General features: G+C 40.4%; 1 protein-coding gene across 3 annotated transcripts in view; it reads left to right on the top strand.

Moving 5' to 3' along the window:
• KLHL14 (kelch like family member 14) overlaps positions 1 to 15597 on the top strand; it is a 116348-nt gene that overhangs the window by 97544 nt on the left and 3207 nt on the right. For all 3 annotated transcript variants that reach the window (XM_061598027.1, XM_061598017.1, XM_061598009.1), the window contains exons 6-8: positions 12297 to 12487; positions 12595 to 12753; positions 15131 to 15288. In XM_061598027.1, coding sequence (XP_061454011.1) covers positions 12297 to 12487; positions 12595 to 12753; positions 15131 to 15288 — 508 coding nt within the window. The remainder of the gene's footprint in view (positions 1 to 12296; positions 12488 to 12594; positions 12754 to 15130; positions 15289 to 15597) is intronic.

Genomic DNA, 15597 nt, shown 5'->3' with positions numbered 1-15597 from the left:
GTAAATACACATACTGGCATACACACAGCTCAGGCTGTGGAGTATCTCTGCGTGTATATATTTCCATAACAAAGGGTTATGTGCACCAGTAAGATAAATTGAATTACGAGTTGTGCCTAAAAGCTAAAAAGGCTAAGTACTGTGTGTGATTTACAAAAGAGATCAAGAGGAGACTTTATGTTAAAGAAAGAAAAGCAGAACAAAAGATAAGAAACCATGGCTGAAGAATCAACACTTAAGACAAGCATCTCAAGACTGGAGGACAGTTATGCGATTTGGAGTCTCCAAATGATGGTACTTTTGGAAGGGGAGAATCTGCATGGAGTCCTGACTGATCCTGAACCCTCAGAAGCAAAGGAGCCACTGCATTCTGGATGCATAAGCATGCCAAAGTAAAGTCTCTTCTTATTTCTGCTTTATCAGATGAGGCACCAATTGTTTGCATGGGCTGTAGAAATGTTAAAGAAATATGGGAGAAGCTGAAAAACGTGTATCAGAAAAAATCTAAAAATCATGTGTTTATAAGTCACTGTACATGCTGAAACAGTCTAGCACTCTATATCTGAATCAACATCTGGAGAGATTTACAAGTCTGCTCTGAGAATTAGAAGCCTGTGGGAAATCTTTAGACAAAGATTTACAAAAAGTCATACTCCTGGCCTCTTTAAATCAATGTCAATATATAACGGCTTGCATACTAAAACAGACAGATCAGAATCTGGATCAGATTATGGCATATCTGAAAGATCAGGACTATAAAGAGATACAGGAACAAGCTCTGTCTGAAAAAGCAAATTTTACTGTGGGCAGAAACAGCAAAGGCAGGATAGAGAGATGAGTCATGCCCTGAAGCCGCAGCAGAGCACAGACAAACAAAGGAAGAGTTGCTTCAAATGCATATCTCCTAATCACCTTCAAAGAGATTGTCCTAGAAGGGAGACAGGAGAAAGAGTTGATTTTAAACAGAAGCAAGCTGAAAGAAAAACAAATAGCCAAACTAAAGTAAAGTATTCCAATTACTATGTATCTGATGGAAAGAATGATGATTATAAAACCAGATTTTTAATTGACACTGGTTGTACCGCACATTTAATAAATTATAAAAAAAATGTTTAAGAACTTTAGCCCCCATACACAAAATGTAATTTCAGCATCAGGAGACATTTTCTGTTCTCAAGGAATAGGCACGGTGGAGCTACTTTGAAAAACGCCAGGGGGCACCAGATAGCTTGAAGTGAAAAATTGCCTATTTGTTCCAACATTTAAAGATAATTTAAGAAGTGCCACTAAAATAATGGAGCTTTGAGGTCATCTTTTTTTAAGAGACAAAATTTGCCAAATTTTAGATGGAGAAGTATGTTGTACGGCAAAATTTAAAAATTGACTTTTGCATTTGGAATATTTTGAAACTATGCATGCAAATACAGCCAATACAGTTTTGTATTGTGATATACTGTATTGTGTTATTTTATTGTATTTTTAATGTTCACCGCCCAGAGAGCTGTTGCTAGTTGGGCGGTATATAAGCTTAATTAAATAAAATAAATAATAAATGATATAGAAGAATGGGACATGCCAGCTTAGCCAGAATCAATTCTCTAGAGAAAGAAAATTTGGCTAGAGGCATTAAAATTGGACAATGTAAATCCACAGAAAAATGTGAATGCTGTAAAAAGACAAAAGGTGTGAAACCAAAATTTCCTAAGGGAATGAAAGGATAACTACAAAACCTCTAGAATTAATTCACACAGATCTTTGTGGACCCATGAGAATGCCATCACAGGATGGAAATTTATACATGATCAGTTTCATAGATGATTACTCGTGGTATACTACAATATACCTACTGAGAGATAAAGGTCAAGTACTTCAAAAACTGAAGGACCGTGTAAGAATTGTATCCAACAAATTTGGCAGAAAACCACAGATTATAAGATCTGACAATGGAGGAGAATTTGTCTCCAGGTCTATGCAAGACTTTCTATGTGAGGAAGGCATAGAGCACTAGACTACTGTTTTTTATACTCCAGAACAAAATGGGGCTGTGGAATGCATGAACTCTTGGACAGATTATTCTCTCCTTGTTGGAAGATGCAGTTACCACAGAAGTACTGGGGGAAAGCAGTGGTTACTGCCACCAATCTGAAGAACCGACTTCCAGCAGCTGCAACCAACAAAACACCTGTCAAGCTATGGCATGATCGGACACCAAGTGTGTCTCACCTTCATATATTCAGCTTCAAGGCCTTTGTACATCCCAAAACAAAAGAGATCAAAATTTGACAACACTACCAAGGAAGAAATATTCATTGGATATTCTTCAACGCAGAAGGGATGCTGAGTCATAGATCCCAAATGGAGTATACAGAGCTGTCCACTTTGAGGAAGGAAAGTGTGCACACCAACCAGAAGGGGTGCCACACCAAACAGATGACAGTGAAATGGAAGAAGAAACTGAGCTAGTCTTCCACAACAGAAGGGATCACAGTCAGAGCTTGGAAAAGTTACTTTTTTGAACTACAACTCCCATCAGCCCCAGCCTGCATGGCCACTAGATTGGTCTGATGGAAGTTGTAGTTTAAAAAAGTAACTTTTCCAAGCTCTGATCACAGTAATACACCAGCAGAAGAAGACAAGGAGTTTGAGACAGAAGAGGCATCAGAGCCAGAAGGGGCAGCTGAAGCGCAAGCACCTGGATGCTCTTAATGCACCAACAAAGGTGTACCACCAGACAGACTTGCTTACCTCGTGAGAGATAAACTTCCAGAGCCAGAGACCTGGAAATATATTGAAGCCTTACCCAAAGCTGAAGCTGAGAGGTGGAGGCAGGCAGCCAAGGAAGAGCTGGAAGCTCTACACAAGAATAAAACTTGAACACTGACCAAGCTTCATCAAAGAAGGAAAGCTGTAGGCTGCAAGTGGATGTTCAAGAAAAAGCCAGATGCTGAAGGAACAAGGCAAGACTAGTAGCCAAAGGATACTCTCAAAGGTATGGAGAAGACTACTATCAAACATTTGCTCCTGTAGTCAAATACACTACTGTCAGAATTCTTCTGAGTGTTGCTGCTAACAAGAAAATGCAGGTGGAGCACATGTTTGCATGGAGAAATAGAAGAGGAAGTCTACATGCAGCAACCACCAGGGTTTGAAGTTCCAGGAAAAGAAACCCTAGTGTGTAAACTTCAAATATCCATCTGTGGACTTAAACAGGCTGCAGAGCCTGGAATGAGAAACTGAACAAAATGTTCTTGAAAGAAGGCTTTATACAAGGCAGAACAGAGCCATGCCTGTACAGCAGATTCAAGAACAACAGATGGACTTGCTTACTGATTTACGTGGATGATCTACTGTTGGCTTATCAAGACCCCCTGGACAAGCAACAGCTCGTGAATCAACTCTACAAGGAGGATGAAGTGAAGTGCCTAGGTGATGTCACTCACTACCTCAGAATACAAATTGAAAGAGAAGATGATGGATCCTTCTTGCTGAGTCAAAGACAAAAGATCCAAGACCTTCTTGAGAATCTAGGACTGAAAGATGCACATCCAGCACCTGCTCCAGTGAAGTAGGATACCTGAAACCAAACCACAACAACCAGTCATGGGAAGACTGTGAGAGCTACAGACGAGCCATTGGGAAACTTCTGTATATCAGCACTGTTACCAGGCCAGAGGTGGCACCAACGACATGGGGAAATGCAGCCGTGAGGTCCTGGAAGCAAAATTTAGGTTGCTAGGTAGGATGCTGAAAGCCAGGACCTCCAAGGTGGCTTTCTCTGAAATGCTTCCAGTTCCACGCGCAGGACCAGCCAGACAGGCCCAGCTTCGCAGTCTCAATGCGTGGATGAGACGATGGTGTCAGGTGGAAGGGTTCGGATTTGTTAGGCACTGGGGAACATTTTGGGACAAGCCGGGCCTGTACAAAAGGGACGGGCTCCACTTGAACCAGAATGGAACCAGACTGCTGGCACTTAAAATTAAAAAGGTAGCAGAGCAGCTTTTAAACTGACTGAGGGGGGAAACCCGACAGGAGCTGAGAAAGGTCCGGTTCGGAATAAACCTCCCCCCTGGGATAAAAACCAAAGAAATGATGAAATGTTAAAAGGGGTAGGCCTAGAAGTAGGCATTGTGAGAGCAGGGGCACAGGATATAAATTCAGAAGAGCAAAATTACCACAGGCCTAACCACAAGTGCCAAAGACACTTGAAGAGAGACAGTGCTTACAAGTGCCTGTACGCTAATGCTAGGAGCCTCCAAACCAAGATGGGAGAACTGGAGTGCTTGGTCTTAGAGAAGAGCATTGATATAGTGAGCATAACCGAGACCTGGTGGAATGGAGAAAACCAGTGGGATACGGTTATCCCTGGATATAAACTATATCGGAAGGACAGGGAAGGACGTATTGGTGGCGGAGTCGCTCTATACGTGAAAGAAGGCATTGAATCCAGCAAGCTCGAAACCCCAAAAGAGGCAGACTCCTCCACAGAATTGTTGTGGGTGGTGATACCGTGCCCCAGGAGGGACTTAATACTGGGAACGATCTATCGTCCCCCTGATCAAAATGCTCAGGGAGACCTTGAGATGAGATATGAAATTGAGGAAGCATCCAAACTAGGAAATGTGGTAGTAATGGGTGACTTCAACTACCCGGACATAGACTGGCTGCATATGTGTTCCAGTCATGACAAAGAAGCAAAGTTTCTAGATATTCTAAATGACTATTCCCTAGACCAGTTGGTCATGGAACCGACCAGAGGGACGGCAACCCTGGACTTAATCCTCAGTGGGGACCGGGACCTGGTGCGAGATGTAAGTGTTGTTGAACCGATTGGGAGCAGTGACCACAGTGCTATTAAATTAAACATACATGTAACTGGCCAATTGCCAAGAAAATCCAACACGGTCACATTTGACTTCAAAAGAGGAAACTTCACAAAAATGAGGGGATTGGTAAAAAGAAAGCTGAAAAACAAAGTCCAGAGGGTCACATCACTCGAAAATGCTTGGAAGTTGTTTAAAAACACTATATTAGAAGCTCAACTGGAGTGCATACCGCAGATCAGAAAAGGTACCGCCAGGGCCAAGAAGATGCCAGCATGGTTAACGAGCAAAGTCAAGGAAGCTCTTAGAGGCAAAAAGTCTTCCTTCAGAAAATGGAAGTCTTGTCCGAATGAAGAAAATAAAAAAGAACACAAACTCTGGCAAAAGAAATGCAAGAAGACAATAAGGGATGCTAAAAAAGAATTTGAGGAGCACATTGCTAAGAACATAAAAACCAACAACAAAAAATTCTATAAATACATTCAAAGCAGGAGACCATCTAGGGAGACAATTGGACCCTTGGATGATAAGGGAGTCAAAGGTGTCCTAAAGAACGATAAGGAGATTGCAGAGAAGCTAAATGAATTCTTTGCATCTGTCTTCACAGTGGAAGATATAGGGCAGATCCCTGAACCTGAACTAACATTTGCAGGAAGGGATTCTGAGGAACTAAGACAAATAGTGGTAACGAGAGAGGAAGTTCTAAGCTTAATGGACAATATAAAAACTGACAAATCACCGGGCCCGGATGGCATCCACCCGAGAGTTCTCAAAGAACTCAAAGGTGAAATTGCTGATCTGCTAACTAAAATATGTAACTTGTCCCTCGGGTCCTCCTCCGTGCCTGAGGACTGGAAAGTGGCAAATGTAACGCCAATCTTCAAAAAGGGATCCAGAGGGGATCCTGGAAATTACAGGCCAGTTAGCTTAACTTCTGTCCCTGGAAAACTGGTAGAAAGTATTATTAAAGCTAGATTAACTAAGCACATAGAAGAACAAGCCTTGCTGAAGCAGAGCCAGCATGGCTTCTGCAAGGGAAAGTCCTGTCTCAGTAACCTATTAGAATTCTTTGAGAGTGTCAACAAGCATATAGATAGAGGTGATCCAGTGGACATAGTGTACTTAGACTTTCAAAAAGCGTTTGACAAGGTACCTCACCAAAGGCTTCTGAGGAAGCTTAGCAGTCATGGAATAAGAGGAGAGGTCCTCTTGTGGATATGGAATTGGTTGAGAAGCAGAAAGCAGAGAGTAGGAATAAACGGACAGTTCTCCCAATGGAGGGCTGTAGAAAGTGGAGTCCCTCAAGGATCGGTATTGGGACCTGTACTTTTCAACTTGTTCATTAATGACCTAGAATTAGGAGTGAGCAGTGAAGTGGCCAAGTTTGCTGACGACACTAAATTGTTCAGGGTTGTTAAAAGGGATTGCGAAGAGCTCCAAAAAGACCTCTCCAAACTGAGTGAATGGGCGGAAAAATGGCAAATGCAATTCAATATAAACAAGTGTAAAATTATGCATATTGGAGCAAAAAATCTTAATTTCACATATACGCTCATGGGGTCTGAACTGGCGGTGACCGACCAGGAGAGAGACCTCGGGGTTGTAGTGGACAGCACGATGAAAATGTCGACCCAGTGTGCGGCAGCTGTGAAAAAGGCAAATTCCATGCTAGCAATAATTAGGAAAGGTATTGAAAATAAAACAGCCGATATCATAATGCCGTTGTATAAATCTATGGTGCGGCCGCATTTGGAATACTGTGTACAGTTCTGGTCGCCCCATCTCAAAAAGGATATTATAGAGTTGGAAAAGGTTCAGAAGAGGGCAACCAGAATGATCAAGGGGATGGAGCGACTCCCTTACGAGGAAAGGTTGCAGCATTTGGGGCTTTTTAGTTTAGAGAAAAGGCGGGTCAGAGGAGACATGATAGAAGTATATAAAATTATGCATGGCATTGAGAAAGTGGATAGAGAAAAGTTCTTCTCTCTCTCTCATAATACTAGAACTCGTGGACATTCAAAGAAGCTGAATGTTGGAAGATTCAGGACAGACAAAAGGAAGTACTTCTTTACTCAGCGCATAGTTAAACTATGGAATTTGCTCCCGCAAGATGCAGTAATGGCCACCAGCTTGAATGGCTTTAAAAGAAGATTAGACAAATTCATGGAGGACAGGGCTATCAATGGCTACTAGCCATGATGGCTGTGCTGTGCCACCCTAGTCAGAGGCAGCATGCTTCTGAAAACCAGTTGCCGGAAGCCTCAGGAGGGGAGAGTGTTCTTGCACCCGGGTCGTGCTTGCGGGCTTCCCCCAGGCACCTGGTTGGCCACTGTGAGAACAGGATGCTGGACTAGATGGGCCACTGGCCTGATCCAGCCGGGTCTTCTTATGTTCTTATGTTCTTAAGTGGGATACTTGTGCAGAAGAAACAGCTTGCCAACCAAGAAGGACTGGGAAGCAATCAAGAGAGTTGAGAGATATCTGAAGGGCACTGCAACCATGAAACTGAAGTTAGTGGCTACCCGAGATCCCAAACTAGTGGGATATGCAGATGCTGATTGGGCTGAAGAGACACTATAGATCGAAAATCCACCAGTGAAAACATCTTCTATTTTGGAAATTCTGTGATCAGCTGGGCAAGTAAAAAAACAAGAGACTGTAGCACTCTCTTCTACAGAAGCAGAGTATGTGTCAGCTTGTGAAGCAAGCACACAGCTGACATGGCTACTTGAACTGTTCAAAGATTTAGGCATCTCTATAACTGGGCCTGTCGTGATGCATGAAGATAACCAAGGATGCATCAGACTTATGGAGTCAGAAGGGGTGAGTTCATGAACCGAGCTGTGTCACTTCAGGTTGTTTTGGGTTACCAGAGATGAGATGCAGACCAGAAGTTTGCTTACAAAGAGTTAAAATTTATTGAGTAAACTTACAAGCATACAGCCAAGTATTCCCAATAAAAGTGGATCAGCCACACAGCTCTGCAGTAGCTGGTGTCAAGACTGAACACCCCATTGGGGACAAGAAACACTTTTATAGCATAAAAATTGGCATACAACTATTAGGATTACATAAATGATTAATGAGCATACAGACATCAAAATAACATATCATGGCACCTGTTGCTTCTAATTGGCTATTCTGACCTTGTCACAGGACACCTTCAAAAGCAGACTAATTGCTAGAAAACTATATTATCTTCTCTGGAAGTACCCTGGCATCCTTCCTTGGCAAACTATATGCTTACCATATCTTCTCTATCTTTGCTAACAAGCAGCTGCTGCACTATCTGGCCATTGACCGTCCCTTGACTTGTCCACCTGTGGCTAACGAGCAGCTACTGCCCTATCTTATCATTGACCGTCCCTTGACTCATCCACCTGTTTATGCCAAGCAATAATCAATTAGCTACCCTTGACTCTATGCCTATCAGCTTCCCTTAACATCTTGAGTTAACAAGGTACCTTCCCCTAACGATGCTCCTTTCGTGTCTCAAAGTAACGAGGTGCTTTTCCAGCATCATACTGGGCAAGCCATCATATCCTCATTAGAACACCTAGATAAGATCCCAGGTGGTCATGAGGTGATCTGGCATACCCAAGGATGCTGGGGCTCTAAAGGGGAATACAATCCTTTAAGCTAACTAACAAATACATGCTAAATATATCTTGCTATAGGCCTCTACTTGCTTGCTGGGATAATATACTGGTACAGGGTATACACAAGCAGATAGATGTGAAGCACAATTTCATTAGAGATACCTAACACAGAGGACTACTCTAGATGTAGTATTGTCCAACGGAAGACATGACTGCAGACGCTCTGATGAAGGCATTGGGCAAAGTCAGATACTGCGCTGCAAGACAAGATAAGCCTCCTGGGCTGAACCATTGTTGAGAAGGGGTGTTAGAAGTGGGGCAAGAGCAACTCCTGTTTGGGTTATTTTGTTTGAATTCCAGAAGGAAGATAGAGTTAGGGTCCTCCAGCTGGCTAGGCTTGCCTACCTTTGCCTGAGCTCTTCTCTGCCTAACTTCCTTCTGTTGTAAACTGATATGCTCAGGGAAGCTGACCTGCCCCTCCTTCCTTTGTTGTCTTCTTTGACTGTCCAAGGAGAGGGGAGACATCTTTGTCTTTGCTCGCTCTCCTGAGCCATGAGAACAATACCCAAGTCTAGGCATTGTGCCTCCAACTTAGTTAGAATTAGGTATGCCTTTCCTATCTAATTTCTATAAATAAAGTAGCTTTTCTTATTTTACCAAGACTTAAGTCTAAGTGATCTAAATGCAGAGTAAAAGCCTTCTACTTGGGTAAATACACATACTGGCACATACGCAGCTCAGACCACTGAGTATCTCTGCATATATTTCCATAACAATGAGTGAGTGTTAATTGACACAACTATAAATAAAGTATTCTTCTAAAAGACTACACACAGAATTCTCAGAGAGATTTGTTTCATAGTCCAATCACACACCCCAATTCACTAGGTGGCCCAGTGGACATAATGAGGTCAACATGAACAGGAGATTCTCATTTCTCTTCAGCATCTCGTGTATGGAGCATTTACACTGAAGAAAATGAAATACATTTCATGTGAAAACCTCTGTGTGTGCACATGCATGTGCATACACTAGAACCCGTTGTATAGCTTTGACCAAACCTGAACCAACCCAACCAAGATTCCAAGCAGTTGCTTGAGGTAGCATGTTTCTAGGACAAATCCTAATCATTTAGTAGATCTAGCAAAGGAAGCAGATACAGTGCATGCTCCATGATATGTTCTCCAGAATGCCTTGAGATGCTGCAGAAAATGTCACTCTCAGACTGTGCACACTAGGAGGGGTGTGCCTCAGGAGCCCTTGTGATATCACAGAGGATGCTGGTTCACAATAGCCTTCAATGAAATACCACCACATAGATTTTTCAGCTGTCCACTATCCAAAGCTCCGTGAACTGCGACTTCCCAGGAGGATCCCTCCACCTGTGCAGCTCTGAGACGGGCTCCCGTCTTGGATGAAACTTTTTCAGTTTTAAATCCAGTCAGAAGGGTCTTTTTTGACTGGGGATAATTTCTTCCGGATAAGGAAGAAACGTGAGATTTCCCACACAGCTTTGTTGTGATTGTTGAAGACTGGAATTCGTCAGAATTGTCTGTGAAAGAAGGTCTTCCAGCAGCTCGGACGGAGCGAGGATTTCTAGCTAGCTCAGCTGAATAAGTGACCCATTTTTTTTTTCTTTAAAGAAACGGACTAACAGGCAAGCATCCTCCTGTCTATGCTTATTACTTTCTTATCTATACAGCTAAAGAGATTTGTCAGAGAATCAGCAATTAAGAGAACCTGGGTGAGTCAAAACTTTACTTCTCTTTTACTCACGGAACTAAGGGGGAAGAAAATAAAAATAGCCTATCTTTTTTTTATTGCAAAAAGCTGACATGGAAAATAGCACTATAAAGATTACAACGGATGAGGGGTTTCTGATTGGAAGAGAAAAGAAAAATCTTTTTGATTTATAAGACTTTTGTGTAATATATGTCTGGGACTATTTTTTCTGATCTACTTTTTTTTTGACGAATCTGCTCATTCTTTCTGCTACTAGTGAATTGGACGCTGTGAACTAAAGCTGTTTTTGCACTTCTGGGCATATAAGAGATAAGGGCTGTCTAGAGTGTGACGCCAGTTGGTTTGAAAGATTAACTCCTTTGTAACTGGATAAAGAAATAAACTGCTCTTTGCTTGGGACATTGAAAATTGAAGGAGTTTTGTTCCTTTGGCTTTAAGAATGACAATTAAGAAGATCATGGATGTACAAGAAGGGACTTTATCTTTAGACATGTTTCAGAAAATAATGAATGGGATTAAGTCAATAAAACAAGAATTGAGAAATAATAGTCAAGCGTGGAGAATTGAATTTGACGAAATGAGACAGGAGCTGAAAGAAATTCAGGATTCTATGAGAAAGGAGAATAAAGATAGATCTGGAAAACCAAAAAAGGATGAAAGAGAAATTAAAGGCAAGGTTCAAACTATGGAGATTGAATTAAATATGGACATGGAAAAAGATTTGGATTTCCTGGCTGTGATGGATCCTGGAGACAAATATTACGGTTTGGAACTGAAGGAATTGAAGAGATTGGAAATAAAGATATTATTGGTTCAAAAAAATTCCTGGACTGGAAGGATTTGATGGAACTTGAAATGGAGAAAGTTAACAGAATTAATCCCTGTTATGTGTCAATGGAAAAATCTTCAAGAGATGTGCTAGTGTATCATGTAAAAAAGAGGAACAGAGATGTGGCTTTGCAACAATACTTCAGTGATACGTTCGGAATTGATGGCAAGAAAATATCTGTGATAAAGGAAATTCCTATCAGACTCTTATTATATGACTGACAGCAAGATTATTGAGTGCGTAAAGATGGAAGATGGAAGATGGAACCAATACGGATAATGGAAGAAGAGCGATTTGAAATTACTGGACTTAGTAGACTTGAAGAGTTGGATTAATTGATATGTTTATCTAGAAAAAAAATTGATGGACATATATCTCAAGGATTGGAAACTTCTCTTTGACTTTTTGTGGAAGAATAAAATGATATGATGTTAATGAGATTTGATACCAATTAAGATAACCGCTGGAGGAAGGTGATTTTATAATCTATTAAGAGACAGGCTTGTTATATATTATAGATTTATAGCTGAACTACGACAAATCAGAAGTCAATATTTTTCTTTTTTTTCTTTTTTTATTGTATTAGTTATTGATTTGTGTTTTTTCTTTTTGTATTGTTTTGGTTTTGAAAATTTGAATAAAAATTAATTGGAAAAAAAAAAAACAAAGCTCCGTGAACTGCCAGAGCCAGCAAATTTTGTTTCCCAAGCAGCTCCATCACATTATATGGAAGATAAATCCCCACAATATCTGCATTAAAAAAACTATCCACTTTCTCCACACCATCCATAATTTTATAAGCCTCTCTTATGGTTCCCATTACTTGCTTTTTTTCCTAAGCTAAAAAGGCCCAAACGTATTAACTTTTCTTCGTAAGGAAGTTGCTCCAGCTCCCTGATCAATGTGTTTGCCTACTCCTGAACATTTTTTTCAACTCTGCAGTTTTGTTTTTGATGTGTGTCAACCAGCACTGTACATAGCATTCCTAATGTAGTTGCTTCATATGGTATTGTCATTTTTATTTTTATTTTTCCAAATGATCTCTTTTGTATATAAGGAATTGCAATGGAAGTGGAAGGTTGAAAAATAATTACAAATGAACAGTCTTGAAATTTTAAATGATACTTTTGGGGACAGGGGGAATGGGAGTGTACTGCCAGTGTTTTGGGGAAAGTCATCTGGATTTTCAAGAATAAATGTGTGAGTGAATGCTATTCAAATAGCAGCTGATAAGTTCTGTAAGATCAGAATGACAGGATTAATTCTAGTCACTACAACTAACTGCTCTATTTGTTTTTTCTCTAGGAGAGCCAGTTTTTATGCCTGTCGGCTTGACAAAAACTTATATGTGATAGGTGGGAGAAATGAGACTGGCTACTTGTCAAGTGTGGAATGCTATAATTTAGAGACAAATGAATGGCGTTATGTATCTTCCCTACCACAGCCCTTGGCAGCACATGCAGGAGCTGTACATAATGGCAAAATCTATATTTCAGGCAAGTTGTTTTCTAAACTCCCCTTGTTCTCAAAACAAAACCCATGTACCAAATTCTTTTAAGGTGGTGTCCTCACTTTAACTAACAAAGGTATATTTTATTTGTAGGAGGTGTCCACAATGGTGAATATGTTCCCTGGCTGTACTGCTATGACCCTGTAATGGATGTCTGGGCTAGAAAACAAGACATGAACACAAAGAGAGCAATCCATGCATTGGCTGTAATGACTGATCGACTGTATGCAATTGGAGGAAATCATTTGAAAGGTCACATTTTAATAGCAAAACAATGTATTACTCTGTCTTTTGATAAACACTATTTTTGTTGGGTTAGTCATAGTTAACTAAGTTAAAAACCTTGCCACACAATTTAGCATGATGCTTGAGCCAGCATTTTTGAAAAATTTATAACAGTACATTAAATAAATGAGTAATAAAAAAATGGAAACTTTCATTACTCAGAAGCATGGATGATTTGTCATCACCATGAATTCACTGTAACAAACAGATTATTTTTGACCCAAATTGCCAACAGTATTTGCCTCCGTAAATCATTTTCCAAGATATGTAGACGGAGAAGAAGCTGTATTAAGGCTCTGCTGAGAAACAATTCAGGGGTAATATTTAACATTTAAAATCCCTTATTAGTCTCAAAAATTGTCTCCAAATGTTAATTCTGAAATTCATTCTTTTATTTGTATTCACCTTATATAAGTTGTTTTGGAGTACACAGGAGTAGAAGTGATACAATTCTGCCAACTCCAGTCTGGACACAGAATGCAAAATAGCCTTCCCCCCCCCATCACACCTCTGAAATAGTCCTCCCCCACAGTCATCTGGATGGATCAATCCCTCTTCTGCTGTTCTTCAGGAAGTTTGGTTATCTATACTCAGCTGGATCTATCATAAATATAGCTGATGGAGGGAGTGTTCTTGAGACCTATATTATAAACCCTCAGATTATGCTGTAATCCAACCCCTCCTTTTTGTGATGGGTTGGGGGCAGGTGTGATTGGGAGGAGGTGTGGAACTCCCTGTTCTGCCCACTGAATGTGTGGATGGGTAGAAGTGCCAACAGTGGGTTCCCCACTAGCAACTCATGGAAAGCCCTGAAATGGGGTGTGCTGAGGAGAAGGAGGAGGATGTACTGAGCAAGGCTAGGATCCACTGGATACTGAGTCAGTCCTACTGCCATCACATGACAAGATCAGGCTTGATCACTGCACCAGCTCCAGGCTGCCAGAGTGATTTGCCTACCTCACTGCATTCTGCCCTGGCTGGTGTGAGCAGCAGGGATGCAGTGTTACTTTGTTAAGCCCCACCACTCCCTGCTTGGGATTTGAATTACAGCCTTAGATTATTAGAATTATTAGTATGTATATTCTTAAAAGCATATACAAACAAATGCATTATTTAGTATAAATCTGTAATACACATACAAACTTTACTATAATCTTTCTTTTAAGAATTTCTGACTACAGTTTTTGGCTTCTTCGAGTTTCATTCAGTGCAATCCATTTCTATTTGATGCATAAATGATGGATAGTATTTTATGCTCCTTTCATTTTGGAAAAAAGAAAATGCTCTGTTATTTTTACTGCAGCTTTCTAAAAGAAGACACAGCTCTTGTATCAAAGTGATGGACTCACACTTGTGAGCTTAGAGGGACTGTAATTTATCTGTTCCTCAAAATAAATAGTACAGTGTTTGCTTGTGAAACTGGATCTTTAGGCTGCGTCAATAGCACCTTTTCCTCATGATAGTGTCTCTGTTGCAGCTGGGATCTTTGATAGTTTCAGATTCCTTGAAAAAGACACTGCAACCATTTTACAATTTCTTTGTACACTTTTATAGTATTGTTTGTTCATTTGTTCATAGCTTTTCCCCCACCTTTCCTCAAGGCTACAAAAATCAAACACAATAACACCCACTAATTCTTTTTAAATGAACTATAAAATATCAAAAAATGAATTGGGGAAAACGTAGAGCCATATGACAATGGAACCAAGTACCTAGAGAGGTAGTGGGCTCTCCGACACTGAAGGCATTCAAGAGGCAGCTGGACAGCCATCTGTCAGGAATACTTTGATTTGGATTCCTGCATTGAGCAGGGGGTTGGACTTGATGGCCTTATAGGCCCCTTCTAACTCTACTATTCTATGATTCTATGATCTATCAACAAGTTTTTCTATGTAAGGCCCATGTGCAGCTCCCATTCATTTGAATAGATTTTGCCCATCTGAACCTCCCAATGGATTATTCCCTCAAATCGTGGCACATACATGATGAGACTAGAAAAATCAGTCTGATATCATATGTCAGTAACTGTCCTAATGGATGCTCTTTGGCAGCTAATGAAATTTAGTATGTGTTTATTATGACAAAAAAAGCAAACATGAGCAACAATATAGTAGGTTGTGGTGATGCTGATTGGATTGGCGGAAGATGACAAAGGTAAGTATTTCACTGTCCTACTTTAAAAGGCTTGCTTCTGCTCTTTGCAACTTAGTCTTTAAGGATAAATTTCCTACGGCAGACCTTTCTTCTTCTTTTAAAATGTCATTGTTAAAGAACTTTTAATAATGGATATAGACATGCTCTTAAAATAAGTGGTTTCACATTATTTTATAAATGTGTGGTACAGGTTTTTCGCACCTTGATGTCATGCTTGTGGAATGCTATGACCCAAAAGGCGATCAATGGAATATTTTGCAGACTCCAATTTTAGAGGGACGTAGTGGTCCTGGATGTGCAGTTCTTGATGACAGCATTTACCTTGTAGGAGGCTACAGCTGGAGTATGGTATGTTCCTTTTGTCTGAAAATGGATCCTTTTATTATAATTTGAGAGCATGCTGCAATCATTCCTCAGGAATGATACATATCTAAATAAATCACTGTCAGAATCTTTGATGTATGGAAACTATCTGGCTGATTTATAATCTGCTTTGGAACATCAGTAGTAATGGTTTCTTCTTAAGATTTTATTATAATGATGATAAAATTCTGGATTGAGGGATGAGATTCCAATCATGCCAAGTTGTATATGCAGAATATAACAAACTTATACTAGAATTATTAGAGTTACTGCATTGGTGAATTTGTCCTTGAT

This window comes from Rhineura floridana, chromosome 1 (assembly GCF_030035675.1).
Source record: "Rhineura floridana isolate rRhiFlo1 chromosome 1, rRhiFlo1.hap2, whole genome shotgun sequence".
Classification (NCBI taxonomy): Eukaryota; Metazoa; Chordata; class Lepidosauria; order Squamata; family Rhineuridae; genus Rhineura; species Rhineura floridana.
The sequence above is the reverse complement of the archived record's forward strand: the minus strand, read 5'-3'. Positions and strand labels throughout refer to the sequence as shown.